Source organism: Hippocampus guttulatus, chromosome 16 (genome assembly GCF_054856545.1).
Source record: "Hippocampus guttulatus isolate MCC_2025c chromosome 16, RoL_Hgut_1.0, whole genome shotgun sequence".
Classification (NCBI taxonomy): Eukaryota; Metazoa; Chordata; class Actinopteri; order Syngnathiformes; family Syngnathidae; genus Hippocampus; species Hippocampus guttulatus.
The window spans coordinates 5,082,501-5,098,015 of NC_141276.1; the positions used below are offsets into that span (position 1 = coordinate 5,082,501).

Genomic DNA, 15,515 nt, shown 5'->3' on the forward strand with positions numbered 1-15,515 from the left:
CTTATGTTTTCAGAAACAACATTTTGTGACTGTTATGAAACTTGTGTTATGTGTTTTTGGAAACATCAACGATTATTGAGAAGTGAACTTAACCCTTTCATGCCCCAATAATGATAACGTGATAGGCTGTCCACTGTCGTGAACACTGTGCCTGAAAGGGTTAATGTCAATTATATGAAACATCTAAAGCTACCTGTACATGCGAAGCTTTGAGCAAGACAGTTGGGGAAACTCACACCTGCTCACGTTTAAAGACGAGTGCGAAAGTTTTTAGTCAACTCCGAGTGGAATTTTACAAAGGGTGTGACATTGCAGGGTCATGAAAATATCTTCAATGAATGTAAATTCAGCAACTTAGTCTTCAAACAACATACAGTATATGTTTTACAAACAAGGGCTTCAAACAACATACATGTTTTTTGTGAAGATCAAAGGCAAATTTGTTTTGAACATCAAAGACGATATCGTCTTTGACGACAATTTGTGAACGTCGTACGATTTCGAGGCAAATGCATCTTTTCCTCTTTGTTGTCGTCAGGCTTGTGCTACTCAGTGAGGCTTTTAAGGCCGAGTGTTTATCACCACTCATCTTCCATCTGCTGTTAAAAAAAATAAATGTTTGGCTGCTAGCAGACTTCACAACCTTCTAGTTGATACAAGAAAATTGAACGAAACTCCCCAGTTATCTGGCCAAATCATCTCCATATTTGTTTTGCATTGTTTGGTGGCCAGAGCGACAAACCCAAAGCCGCTGTTTTATCTGCAAAAAAAAAAAAAGGCCCAACTCCTCCTCAGACTCCGCTGCCATTATGTCGCCGTGTTTACGTGCGCTAAGCCCCCCGTGCACGGGGAGGGGGCGGCGGGGGCGACCAACCGACCCGCCGCCGGTCACCGTGGAGACGATAAAGCGCCGTCATAATTGCTTTAGCGCTTTTGTTGTGCCCGCCAGGCGCTCGCCGGCGAGGTTTGCGGGTTAGTGCAGATAAAGCCGACTCGGCGGGATTCGCTCTCGTGCCGCTCATCTGGAAAGAATCAAATAAATGTAATAGAATGTCGTTCTGGCCCGGGCAGGCGACGTGTTGCGACTGTTCACCAGGCTGCCCCGTGGCTTGTCCCTGAGCAAGTTGATGGCTCTGCATAAACAGCAAGTGACATTTTTCATCATGTAAAAATGTGGCTTGACTTTCTGTTTCTTTGAGCAGCCGTAACCTTCGAGGACAGTCTTGAGGTTGGAGCAAGTGTGCCGTTCAGTCAGATGTTGCCTTCACAGCATGACAGCCGTCGTCCTATCCGTGCATCCATCTAATTGAGTCTGGCACGTAGCCTTCAGGAACAGTACGAGTCGTACGAAGCCATCCATTCATCCAACCGAATCAGGTGTAGCCTTCAGGCCCGGTCCGAAATTCAATTTCCTCACGCAGCCGACCGATAGCTCCAAATCTCCGCGTTGTTTCCATCCATCCATCCAATACAATAGACAGTGTTGCCTTCAGGGGCAGTCCGAATTCATAACTTCCGTCTCTATACCCATGCCGTCCGTCCTGACTTTGCCAACTTTATGGGCGCAGGTGTGCGCGTGTGCGTCGTCCAGACAAATGACGAGGAGCCAGATGTCCAGAATGCCGACGACGCCCCGCAACCTGGACAAGATGGCTGACAACCCGCAGGCAGAAGCTGGCAAGCTCTCAGGTGTGCCATTTCATGAGATCTAGTAAAAATTCTCTTGCCTTTTTCAGGTGTAAAAAGAAAGTGATACATCCTATTATGGTTGCAATTTGCAGCGGGCTGCTGTTCCTTTTATTTTGGTGGCCTCGTTTAGCATACTTGAAAAGAGCAAAACATTAAAAACACCTCTCAAGGTGTAATTCGATGTTATGGGAAAATACTCCAGATGAATGCAAATTCTGGAGACAGTTATGCAATCATCTGCAGAGTCGTTGAAATTCCTGTGTAAATCAATTATTTTGTTATTATGAGTGAAAAAGCATTTAAAGACTTGCAAGGCGGTATGATAACTTGCTTGAAATTTTGCGGCAACTTGAATGGACTTTCTTTTCGCCGGTAACTTGGGACTTGCATGAAACGTAAAGGTGACGACTTGAGACCTTGTGACCTGCACGTGCGTGACGCTCTGCCACCTCTCTTACCTAACACAACGTAGACTTCATCAAGTGGCGATGTGCTGATACCATTTGTCTTCACAAGGAGTCACTTGGGCAAACTTCTTCTCCCACACACACACGCACGTTGCGCCATAAAAGGAAGTCATTAATTTTCAGTGGGAGCCATTTTTGTCTCCGGAGGAAATCTAATTAAATCCCGCGATCGGAGTGTGTCTTCGCCATGTTCTACGGAGCCATTTAGCATTACAGTACACTTCGCGTTAATCACCATTCCGGCTAATGCTCAACTTATTGGTACTCCTGTCAGCGGCGGTGTCAGCTCAACTGGAAAGAAGGAAAAGGCAACTTTTCATCCGTTACAGGGAGTTAGAGCCAATGGCCATGTTTTCCCCCTCAAACATCCAAGACAATGTTGAGTTTTAAAAGAATCCAAGAGGATTTTTTGAGTCTTTTGAAAGTCAATTATAGTGTTTGGGAACCAATGAAAGTGTAGTTGCTATCATACTAGCACACTGAGTTTAATCAGTTAAACTATGTTACTTCACTTTTGTTCAACATCAAAGACGATACTATTTTTGGTGTACAGGGTAGCGTACACGTTTTTAGAAACATCAAAGGCAAGTCTGACTCAACATTCATTTCATTGTGTCAAAAGTAAAGATGATTAGTCACGTTTTTCTAACCAGCAAAACCAAATTAGCGCCTTTGACGAACCAAACCGTTATTTGTAAACACTGAAGGACATATTTCCTTCATGAACATCAAACGCTGTTCAGAATGTACAATGGACCTAACGTACAGTTGTGTAGAAATGACATTGTTTAACATGAGTGACCCCTAATGTACAAGATTTTTTGGGGTAAACATGAAACAAATTCAGGGTCTTCAAGCTTGATGATACATCCCCAAGGAGGAAACATAGTCACCATTTGCGTCACTTTGCCACATCCAACATGGCTGCGGCATCGACGTACTCATAAAGGCGTCTATGTGCACGTAATATGAATCCTGCTTGCATTTGTCGCTAAAGGTGCCGTTCAAGATGGCATCGGCAGTGTTACGCGAATGCATAGAACAACAATTTTTTTTTTTGGGGTGAACAGATAATCCAATTTTAGTCCCCCAAAGGGTTGGATCAATTTGTCAACATCAAAGGAAAAGTGGTGTCTTTGACCCGAACGGACATGTCTTTGTTACTGGGAGGCAGCTGCGATCACCACAGTCACACCGTGTTACAAAAAGGCTGAATTGATCATCAATAATCACACGTTCCCGCTCTCTGCTTGAGAGCCTGAAGGTGCTCGCCCATGCAGATTCCAGCGCCCGATCCCGCTCATTAATTGTCGTTATGGCCGTTATGACAGTTTAATTTGTGGCGGCGAAATTGGCCACGGGGGAACCGGCAAGCCCCAGCGAAAGCGTCATCCAGACGATCGCCGGCAATGAGATCAACAAAGACAAAATCATTGTTGGAGGACAAATACAGTAAGTGGGGGAGAGGGAGCAAGCCCTGCCGCAAAAGGCAGGTAATTGACGCCCCCTGCAAAATGTTTATAATTGCAACCATAATTATATCATTAACTTTGGAACCCGAATCACTTGAATATCATTTCAAACTCGTCTGACAACATAACCCTTAAAATAAATGCCTTAAGGGAATTTTTTTTTTAATGTGCTGGATTTGCATGTGCGCGTGCGCCTGACTATGATTCTCCACAACTTCCACTAACAACCCAAGATCATCTTAATTCCTCATCAACATTCAAACTTTCAATAGAGTCAGACTTCCTTGACACCAATTACTACAGTAATGCCTAGAAATACAAATTTGTTTGTTTTATGTGACCGCACTGAGAAGTTGACGCATACTCAAATCATCTTTCCCCAATGAAAATGAATGGGAGTACCATTAATCCGTTCCAGCCTGCCCCACTCCCCCGAATTAGCAGTCTGGAATAGGTCCATTTTGAGTCTGGAGTTGGGATTTTTTTTTTGTTATTCTTGAGAATCTAGAGTTGTTGTTTTTCTAACAGAGGATAAAAAAAATATCTCCAGAAAAAAAAATGAAAAGGTGAATTTGTGAATAGTGAACCATAAAACAGCAGGAGGTTAGAGGGGGGGGGGGGGGGGAGTCACTGTTTGTATAGAAAAATTCAAGACAATTGTGTCTTCAAAGGAATCTGTGTTTGGCCTTCGAGGCGGCCCTTTCTGCTTCTCATTATTCCCGCTGAACAGAGGTCAAAAGACACGCACGTACACAAGCACTGTTGTTTGCTTACACTGGATAAACATGACAAATGTCACTAAAGGCCAGCCCGGCGGTGCGCAGTCCGGCACCCCGAGGGCGTCGGGACGGTGACCAGCACCGCAGGGGTCGCCTGGCGGATGCCGAAAAGAACACCGCCGCGAGCGTGATGCATCAGCAGTTCCTCAAATAATGCACAATGCGTGTGCTTCACAGTAGTTCCAGGCGGATCGATCCACATATGGATTTTGTATGGGTATTGATATGCGCTTTCATCAAACACTGTAATGAGCAAATATTTATGTGGACTCACTTCTTTGTACTTTTTCTCAAAGCTTCGAAAGCTTTCTTTCAAAAGCCGGAAACCGAATGCGCTGATGTAGAGCCATTTTGGTTTCCATCCATTCATTTTCCACGCAGATGATCTTTTTTAAGGTTAGGCGTGATTTGGAGCCAGTTGACTTTTATGTGGAGTGGTCATTCTGTAGTCTGTTAAAAAAAATGCAATTAAGTGAGAGATCTCACAACTTTTTGGCCAATTTAAAAAAAATGTTTGATTTAATTTGCTCTTGAGTGATGCTTAATGCAATTATGTCTGTTTAAAGGGGAAGTCGTCAAAAATGTTATGTACAGTATGTATCCAATGCAGCCACACTCGTATAAACACAATTCTAGTCTGAACACTCGGCTTGCAAAAATGTTAATTCTCATCTACATGCAAAAAGAAGTTCCTCATAAAAATGTTTAAAAGCAATTCAAGTTTTTTCCTTCCTAGGTTACCGATGTTCAGAACTTTTGTCGATGATGTCACACGACATGAGGCCGTGTGCTACAGGGATGAATCACAAACCGGCCAACTTGTTGCTGCGTGTGGTGTTACCGTGCGCGCCAAGTCAATAGCGCCTCGGCCAGCTGGTATCGATGAGTAAGCCTTAGTGTATCGCGCAGATGGACATTTCCAAAGATGCTTTATCTATTTGTCTCCTGCGTTTGTATTAAAAATGTATAGTGGGCTGTATGTATCGTGGTGTCAGGTACTGTACCGGTATCATTAGGAAAATACGGTTTTAATTTAATGATGATGATGAGCATAATAATTACTATTCTTCTTATAAATTAATCCCAAAACATACACAGAAAATTGTGATATTGTAATTGTGAATTACCTTGTGATTCCCACCACTACGAGATATCGTGTTAATTTTCATTCAGTTTATCAGCTATCATGTAACTGCCATTTTGCGATTATTGTTATCTTTAAAAAAACATATTGTACACTACGTACCACCCTTTCATGGATATTGTGATGCGTGGTGGATGTTTTTCCTTCCACCAAATGATGGTTGTCACGTCATGGCTGTATGGTGATACTGTCTCTATCGGAGGAAAATAAATTGTAATGTCAGGTCCTGTGCGATTCCTATCCTTATTAAATAAACTCACAGTGAAAAGAATGGATTATACAACGTTATCACTGTATCGTGATACTATCTTTTGGAGCAATGCTTTGTTAAGTTGAGTCAGACTGTCTGTCTGACCTTCCTCACACACTAGATAGAATGCGAATTTGATAGTCAACACGTGCGTGTGCGTGTGTGTCCACGCACTGGCCTTGTTTCGCATGCTGTACAAGCCTGTCGCTGCCTCTCTCCTCCTCGCCTCAGCTCCCCATCATTCACTTGAGGCGCTGGGCCGGCGGCGTGACGAGCCCCCTGTCTCAGTGTGAAGGAAGAGGAGGAGAAAGATATTTTTTTGGGGGGGGGGTCAAGATCTCAGATTTGACAGTTTTTTTGGGGGGGGGGCAGAACTGTGAAATAATGGTCGTCTTTATTCATCCAGTTATTTTTAGGCGTTTACTTTTTTCCCAAGCGGGACCACGGATCGACTACAAAAGGGGTGGACAAAGTTGTGCTCAAGAGCCACAAATTAATCTTTAAATAATCAATGAACAACGAATGCTTTATTTTATTCATAGTGTGATTAATAATCTCTGATTTACATTTTATTTGACTCCAAACCATATACCCTCCGACAGAGAAACGTGATTGTCCTGACTCTCCAAGTGTGGCGCATGCTATTGTCAACAGGGGGCGCTACGTTCACTTTCTGTGACAAACGTGACTGATAATAAGAATCGAATTGTGCCTGCACTCAATTGAGCGGTTCTTCCAAACATTTTCATGCACCAGGTAAACGTTTCAACCAAATGCAGGCAGTTAAATGATATTTAGAAAATATATCAGTGACACAGGTTGCTAATGTGTGACGTTTGGCAGACTTTAGGTTTGGCAGCGTATCGATGGAAAAATGTCAGCCTGTTTCCATTGCGGTGTGTTGTGAAGAATGTGCGGTGCTGTTTTGGATCGGGCTGCCGTAAATGATGCAAAAAAAATTTTGCAAGGAAATGGACCGAACGAGATTAACCGCCTTTATACAAAGTTTATCAAGTCAATGCTTCGCATTCATTAATACACAGAGTAGACCAAATCTAAGTATACTGTCCACTTTTTTAAAACCCAGCCTAAACTCATTAATGCTCGGAAAGTCTACCTTCAACATTACGTTTCATATTTTATCTGCATTTAACAACAACACATTGAAAAGTTTTTTTAAAGCGCACGTTTGATTGTTTTTATATTAAGTGATTTATATCCATTTAACTACAGTGAACCTTGGTTTCCGAATTTAATCTGTTCCTCAAAAGTGTGGATTGTTAAACAAGATTCCACTGTGCTATTACTAGAGATGGATTTACAGATACTTATTTATATTTGTTCACATATTGCCAAAATATGAGGAAATGTATATTAAAATTAAAAAGGATGAATGGAGATTTTCAACAGGTCGACTTTTTTTGACGCATTTACTCAGAAATATTCCATATTTGTTGTTGTTGTTTTTGCCCAAGAGGATGAAGCAATGGCATTTCTGTTGATAAGGTCAAAGACTCCTGCTTTGCTGCTAATAGAATGTCTATTTGTGCACCAGGTCAATTGCTTTGAATTGAGTGTGGGCAAACTGTACACTGTGGTGTTGAGACGTTTCTTTATCGGTGTAATTAAACAGGAAACTTTATAGCCCTGATTGGCAATAGTACAAGAAATAAAGCAAATTTCATTCAATGCATTATTTTACAGGAATAGACATTCTACTGCCCCCTAACGGCCAAGGCACACGCCAGGAAAAGCACCTTGTCAATAGAACAGATGAATGGCATTTCAATTGGGAAAGAATTTGGATGTTTTCATTTCCGGTAGTTATGGAGCAAATTAAACATGGAAGGCGAGCAAATTGAGTGACCATCTTGTTCACCGAACGCATTAGACGCCACATCGTGTAGCGATTTTGCCTGCTATGTGGAATGACTAAATGTTACAATTTCAAGTCTATTTATCATCCTCAGAGTGAGAGACTATTACAGATACGTGGCCCACACATCCGTCACGCTAACCCCAGTCATCCTCTCGCAATTTGACAGGTGAAGGGTGCTCGGGCCTCCGGGGCGGATGGATTGCGGCGTGAAGAGCGATCGGGCGTCACGGAGGCGGCGACAGATAGCGAGTCAAGGCGCGCCAACGCGGGGAGATCGGTCTCGATCGGACTCCATTTGTCACGACCGAGTGAGTTATACATTTTTTTTATTTATTTTTTAATCCTGACTGATTTAAAGGCCATACTGAACCTGCCTTCGGACGCCATTTTGTAGCGCTTCATCCCTTTGCTTGAGGATTGTCATGGCGATTAGGGGAGCAAGGCACAAACAAACAAACAAACAAACAGTAATCCACAGTGAACACTGTGCTAATAACACCGGATGCTGATATTAGTGGAGGAAAAGACACACACACACACACACACACACACACACACTCAGTCAGTCAGTCTGCTAATTGCTTTGTGTGCTGAAAAGGCGCCCGAGTGATATTGCCATGCTGCGGGTGTTTGGCCGCCTCGTAACTGCCGTGCAGCGTGGCGGAGACAAGCTCGTATATTAAGATAACCTCCAAATGGAATGGAATTGTATTTCCCTGGCGGTTCAAGCCGCGTCCGCGCTTGTAAAAGAGTGCGGATGAAATTTGGCTTTAATGAAGCGCGACTTATTGCGCACAGTGCGACCACAGGACAGCATGCACGTGGGTCAGGTGCGTGCACTGTTATTTTATTTGTAATCCAGCTAAAAAAAAAAAAAAAATGTAACTATGAGCATGAAAAAAAGATAATATAGGAAAATGTAATATTCCACAGAATTTCTTTACAGTAATAAAATTGGAGTAGTTTTGTAATGATTAAAAAAAAAATCCTGTATACTTTGTTACCTTCACAGCTATAATTGTTTTTTGAAGTTTTACATTTTACCAGCAATTAAGGCATACGTTTTCAAGGATAAAGTCACAATCTCATAAACATACAATTTTAATTTGTTTTATACTTTAATTTCACAACTTGTGAAACTCACAAGGATAAAGTCACAAGAAGTCCTTAGTGTACCGAAAGAAATTTAGATGCTGCAAGGTTATTAATCTGTAGTTATTCCCCCCCCCCAGCTCTGAGGTTACGGTCTGTGAAATCTTGATTTATTTGGGCCAAAATAATTTGGCCTCCTCAAGGTTGCGCGTGTTTACGCGTAAGCTCACCGTCTTGGTCTGTTTATTAAAACACAGCCTGGGCGGCCTTCCTGTAATGAGTCTGTGATGGACTCGCATTGGGATGTTGCTCATTAACAGACGTGAGGTGGTGGTGGTGGTGGGGGGGGGGGGGGGGTGGATGAGGATGCTGATGTGAGAAGGTCAGGTCATTAAAATAAAAAATATATACCTTCATTTCATCTTAAGGGCAGCTGCTAGCCCCTCCATAACAGTTTGATGCGATTATCGCTTGTACTTTTCGACTAAGGAATAAATGTCACGTATCGATGAGAGTCACCATAAAGCATTTGCTGTTAAGAAACATATTGAAGCATATTTATGGCAACAGGACATGGGCTGACTTTCATGTTCATTTCAGTGGGAAAAGAATGACGTCTTTGAGTGACAACCGGGGTCACGGAACGAATTGTGTTCGAAACCTGAGTTTTTAACCGTACACGAGTCGCAACTCATTGCCCCCTTTTGGAAATGTTGTACCCCTATTTGAGAGCCCTTTAACTCTTGCAATTCATCGTCATTGACAACATTGCGGTGAATGAGAGCCTCGTTAAGTGCTATGCACGTCCTCGCTCGATTAAAATTCACGCTTTGGACTTTGGAGTAGCGGCTAGCTTAGGCCGCACCGCCTGAGCAAAAGAGCATGACCGTGGTTTATTTAGTCAGTCTTTGACCCGGTTGGCCTCATAGAATATTTACGTCATGTCGGATTTAACTGTGTCTGAAAGGGAACATTTTTGATTTTTTTTTTTTTAAAATTGATTTGCCGTTAACAGCCATGATTTTGCGAGACTGTTGTTTCAGTGTTAGCGGTTTTTGTTGTTGTTGTTTTTCATCTACCCCGCAAGCAGTAAATTCTTCAAAAGCAAATTTGACAAGAGGGGTTTTGCCCACTTGCCACCAAAAGATGGATGCGGGACGCTAATTTGCGAAGGAATTTAGTCGTTTTTGTCATAGCGTGTACGGACAGCCTGGCGGTTAAGTTTGGATCAACCTCACAAAACGCAAACATTTTGTAATAAAAGTCTTGACATGGTGTTTTTTTTTTTCTGTCCTCAAAAGCCACTTCAAATTTGCAACAAAACTTTTGGTAGGCATTCCTGTTATGAGTAGAACTTCCCAAAAGTCTCAAGAACCAATATGTCGCACTGGGCGCCTCCCAGTAATTGATTTGGACCATTTCATTTTCAATTCATTATTTCATTTTTTTAAAATTTAATTTGGGGGAAAAAACGAAAATGCCAAATCGGTGATTTTGTTTTTTAGTAATTTGCCAACAGCATTGTGCAAGTGTATTGGTGGAGAAAACACTCAGTTGAGTTATTGTTGATGTCGTGTTTGCAAGACCGAGCAATTAAGGCCAAACAGTGCAGTAGGTTGCCTTTTATTAGTAAACTGGAGTGTTTTGTTGACTCGGCCTCGACCTTGGCGTGCTTTCTTGCTCTCGTACCCCAAGGTTTCCGCACAGTTGCGGCGCTCTGAGTCGTCGCACGTCGTCACCGAAGCGTCTCAGCTTTTTTCCCCCCGGGGAGGTGTCTGACATTGGATTCCTCTCGCCTCTGATAAATCCAACCCCCCCCCCCCACCCCACCCCAACCCCACCCCGCTCTCTTTCTCTTCTTAACACCTTCGTTTGCGTCGCATCCATCCGTACAATCGCCTCAACCCCACCCCACCCCGCGCACCCTCGCACCTCGGAGACAATCTCTCCTTCCCCCGTCCTTTTGCCGTCTGTCGTCGTCGGCCTTTTCTCTGCGACTGAGCTCCCTAAGCCTCCTTCATCTTCATTCTGCAGTTTTATTATTATTATTTTTTTTTTTTTTGCTCTTTCGATGTCAGCGCAGGTCCGGCAAGGTGTAATTGGCTTGCACCGCCACTTTAATCCGTAGTCTTCTTGTAAATGTAAAGCGAAGCCCCGAGGCTCTTCATTCTCCCCACTTAGGCACACATTTGAATATGACACCTTCCTTATAGTCATATATTTTCAACCGAATGTGCAATTGGCCCAACGTTGTGTGCGTGTGTGTGGCATCCTACAACTCTGTCCACACGGAACGAGTGGCTTCAGTGCTCTCCAGGTAGCGTGTCGACTAGATAATGAGCCTTGAACTAATTGATTGGGGCTTGAATTAGGCTTTAGCTGTCCCTGATTAATCACACTCTGCTACTTGCGCACTTATCATCGATGGCGATCGCCCTCCTGCCGTTTGGTTCACACGCCTCGGCTGGAAATCTTGATGCTTCTGAAACAATATATTTTAATGCAATCATCATCAATCCGTCCATTTTGTTGACTGTTAATTCATTTATTCGCCAATCAATTAAAAGCCACACCCAGTCAGGGAGTGAGAACTGAAGTCCGGCGGGTGAACCATTACCCCATTAATGGATTTCCCTACTAAAATCATATTCCACAAACGGTATTTATCAGAATGCAGTCCATTGAGCTATATCTGCAAAAAATCGGTTGCAGGCTGCTGTCATGCAAGGTCTGTTGATGATCCCATCGGGTCAAACCGATGGCGAAACATGCCGGGAGGAGTAGAGAAGCTTCAATGTGTGTGATGCCGGTTCACATTTGAGGTGAGGTGGGAGTGGGCCACCAAATCCCTCATTTTGCCACCGTGCACAGGATCGCAAGCGTGATGTATGAGGTGGCTCGCCCTTCAACAAGCTTTGTCCGAGCTGTTCTCATCAATGGAAGCATGCACACACACACACACACCCGAAAGGCCACTGCGAGGACATCCAGTCCCCTCGCTTAAGCCGGCCACTTCATGAAATCGCCGTTAGCTGGCAGATGCATCCTTCCTTTCCCGATGTCTTCTTCAAAAGTCATCCGCCATTCTCATCACACCTGATCCCGGTCAGATTGCACATCTTCTTTACTGAGTGTGCCACAGACACAGACACAGACCGATATGTACACGCACGCACATATATGAGAATCAAACAAAACAAAACCAAAAAAATCTCTCAAAAGCCCAAAGTGACACCATGCTGTTGCGCTTACCTCAATTTTTTCTTTCCTGCATCCCCCCCCCCCAACCCTCTTCTGTTTATTCTCAAATTACACACCTCGTGAGAATTGTCCTCACCTTTTCTCTGATTTTTTGGTTTTTATTTTCTTCTCTTTTGCTGTTGCCAACCTCGGGGTGGGAGATGGGGGGGGGGGCATAGAGGTCCAGTTATGTCTCCACAGGCGGTAAATAAAAAAAATATCTCTGTACTAATTAGTCAACTATGTCTGTGAACTTTTATGGCCCTCTTTCACCTTTCACCAGGTAAAAAAATTAAAGCCAAACAGTGCTTCGTTGATAGAAAGGTATTGCAACAATGAAGTCATATCAATTAAATAGCCGGAGCTTCACAATCCACAAAGTGCCGTAAAGGGAGAAAAGTAGGTTGAATGCTGGCGGTCGTCGCGCAGTTGTGTCTTGCTGCTCCACTGGGAATCCATTTCAGCTGACGACGTGAGGCGCATGATAAACAAGCGTCGCTGGAAGCGGTGACGTGGCGGCAGTCTGCGGTTGATTATAATGAAAGACTTGATGAACGACACTTGTGAAACACTTGTGGTGATGGCGCGTGTCCAAAAGAAGAATTCACACTGTGATTTGGAGAACTGGTCATCAGCCACCAATTCTGTTTGTCTGTCTGCTTTGGACATATGAGGTAAACATGACAAAAATAACCAGATACGCTCACAGTTGATGAGCAAAGAACTTTCAAAAGTGTAGCCGTACAATATACGCGTCTTAAGCTGCCTTTTTATTAGGGAGGGCTAATTCCTTTTTCAATTTGGTGGAATTTGTTCTGTAACAGGTTCAGACTTGGAATCGTCTTTAATGTTACTCCAGAGTATTGATACAAGCTACACCAATCAAGAAATACATTAAGATGAAGAAAAACACCGATATAATTCGCTTCAGACTGTAAGTCGCATTTTTTGGGGGGAAAATTGAGACAAGAAAAGTAAATCTTGGACTCGCACCCCAAATCCCTATTCCCTTATCGTAGGTGCATTCCGAAACGCACTCTGAGCGCGCCCTGCTTCACTCTGACCGCTCAGAAACGAATCAGAGCATTGTTTAAATGTGCCGTTTGATTATTCAAACTGCCCCAAAAAGGAGCTCAGTGTGTCCGGGAGTACAGATGGAAACAAGCACAAGTTGCCGATTGGTTTATAACAATAGGCTGAGTTTGAAAATTAATGGGAGGGGAGCGCTCTCTGTCTATCTCAGTCTCAAAGTGGTGTCCGGGCGTCGGCGTGAATTTACCATTGCACGCCATGTTAACGGCAGCGAACTTCCGCTTATAACTGTGGAAAGGTTTTTTTCTTTTTAGTTTAAAATGGCTTACCTTCACTGGAATCCCACATTGTATTGTGGCCAAAGGTCGAACCCTGGTCGGTTACGGTGTCTTTTTGTGCTGCCCGATTACTGCAACCACTATTATTAATATAAATCAATTTGACATCATGAGGACAACCGAAAATGCATGGACGAACAATGTCCACTTTAATTGAAAGCTTTAATATCTCTGCTTGTGTTTCAAATTCATTGGTGTGGTGATTACTTCATAAAATGGTCAAAAGTACAGTAATTGTCACTGCCCAATTATTGATGCAGCTCTCTGGGGAAATACCTTCTTGCACTAGTGTTAAGGAGTACCTTTTGTGTGTGGTCCGTGCAATATTTTGTTGATAGAAATCGTCGGGTGGCCTTCAAGCCCAAACAATACTGGTTTCAGACTGCGGGGGTTCTCTTGGGTTTTTAATAAATGAAAGATGAGACTGGGCCCGTGCTATTTACACGTGGAGCGGGCGATTAAGTGCTGAATGCCGGTTTGCGACTCACGAGGAGGAGGAGGATATTAAACTTGAAGCGTTTTGTAAGAAGTTGGCCTTTTCTGGCCTCTGCCGCCCCCCCCCCTTTGCTGTCAATAAGAAAGCGGGATGATGAGAAAGTGACGGAAGGGAAGAAGAAAGTCCGTCTGTGAAATATATGAAGCGGGGGGGGGGGATGAAGGATGAAGGACGGTATATTGAGAGGGCCTGCCGCTCTGTATTCACTATGCATGTTGAGTCGGTCAAGTGACGCTCAGCTGGCTCGCATGCACGCGCAGCAAATGAATTCCACTTTGCTTTAAAGCCGGAGCCTCTCAAAATGAAAGAAAAAAAAAGACGACGAATGAGACCGCATCGGGCCAATTCTTTCTTGTCAGATGTATTATCCGTTAAGGGTTTATGCTCTGAAAGCTTGAAGACTTTTAATCATCCAAATGGAGGCGGGAGATAATAAAACAACAATACAAGAGCCCGGAATGGCTGCCGTAATATGTTCACCTACGCCAATCGCCCTTGATGCTTAAATGGATGAAGAAGCCGTGTGCTTATAGCTCAAGAACCCTCGTATGAAAATTAAAATCATTCTGGCTATGTGCAGCTGTACAGGGGCAAAAAAAAAAAATAAATAAATAAAATTAAAGAGGGTTTTCCAAAACCGAGATTCAAACTCAGGAACTCAGTCAAGGACAGTGAGGTTGGTCTGCTAACTTTGAGTCTGCTGTGCCGCACGAGAGTGTAACGTTATAATATGAACAATATTCCCGCTATGATGGCCGTCGTTTGTGTTTTATCTCTGTTATGTGAAGTAGGTAGCTTTCTGCTTATCGTTTCAAAAAGAATCATGTTCCAAACGCCCTCTTTATAATTTTTATTTTTGGATTCATGACAGGGTTACATTTTGTTTTATTCAACTTCTGCAAGTAAAATTAAAAAAAAAAAAAAGATATTTTCTGTTCCAGTAAAGCACATTTTTGTTTTGAGTATTACAGAACTATCATATGGCCTGACTTCAATAAATGAATCTAGGAGCAACTTGTCTCCAACACCGCTGTCGTAGTTGCAGTGACACAGCCGAGCCACTAAGCGCTTGCTTCCAAACACGCACGCGACCTAAGAGCCTCTTGGCTTGCTCCCTCCATCCGTCCCGTCACTGCAGACGCACGCGCCATTCCAAGCAGCGGTCGCCTGGCAACATGGCTCAGCCTCCCCAGCATATTTCCCAGTTCGCCGGAGGTATACACTTCCAGCTCCCCCTGTTATTTCATTACAGCTGAGAGCGGACGCGTGCGTGGGTTTCAGGTTTGGGTTTCTGCTGGGGGGGTTTCGTCTCCGGCCACCTGCTTTTATTGTAGCCTCCTCCCAAGTAGTGTTTGCCGGGGGAATATTAAAGAGATCGCTGCCGCTGAATGGGACATTAGAAACGTAATTAGCAAAGGGTTCAAAGTTAGGACATAGCCCCAAAAACAGATGGCCTCGCTAATTTCTATTTGCCATGCATAGTTGACCGGGCGCCACTTTTCGCACCCGTAGAATGCCGTGGCTTTTGCCTCGTGCTTGGGCCAAGGATCTCACTTCGAACCCTTGACGACGGGGAAAGCCTGGATTGATGGCATCACCTCATGTTGGGTGTCCGTGACTGCAACCGAACCGCTGCT

General features: G+C 43.6%; 1 protein-coding gene across 2 annotated transcripts in view; it reads left to right on the forward strand.

The window, feature by feature from the left end:
* LOC147192669 (uncharacterized) overlaps window positions 1-15,515 on the forward strand; it is a 164,036-nt gene that overhangs the window by 46,625 nt on the left and 101,896 nt on the right. For both annotated transcript variants that reach the window (XM_086132493.1, XM_086132492.1), the window contains exons 5-6: window positions 1,569-1,689; window positions 7,847-7,988. In XM_086132493.1, the coding sequence (XP_085988619.1) occupies window positions 1,569-1,689; window positions 7,847-7,890 (165 nt within the window). In that variant the 3' untranslated portion in view covers window positions 7,891-7,988. The remainder of the gene's footprint in view (window positions 1-1,568; window positions 1,690-7,846; window positions 7,989-15,515) is intronic.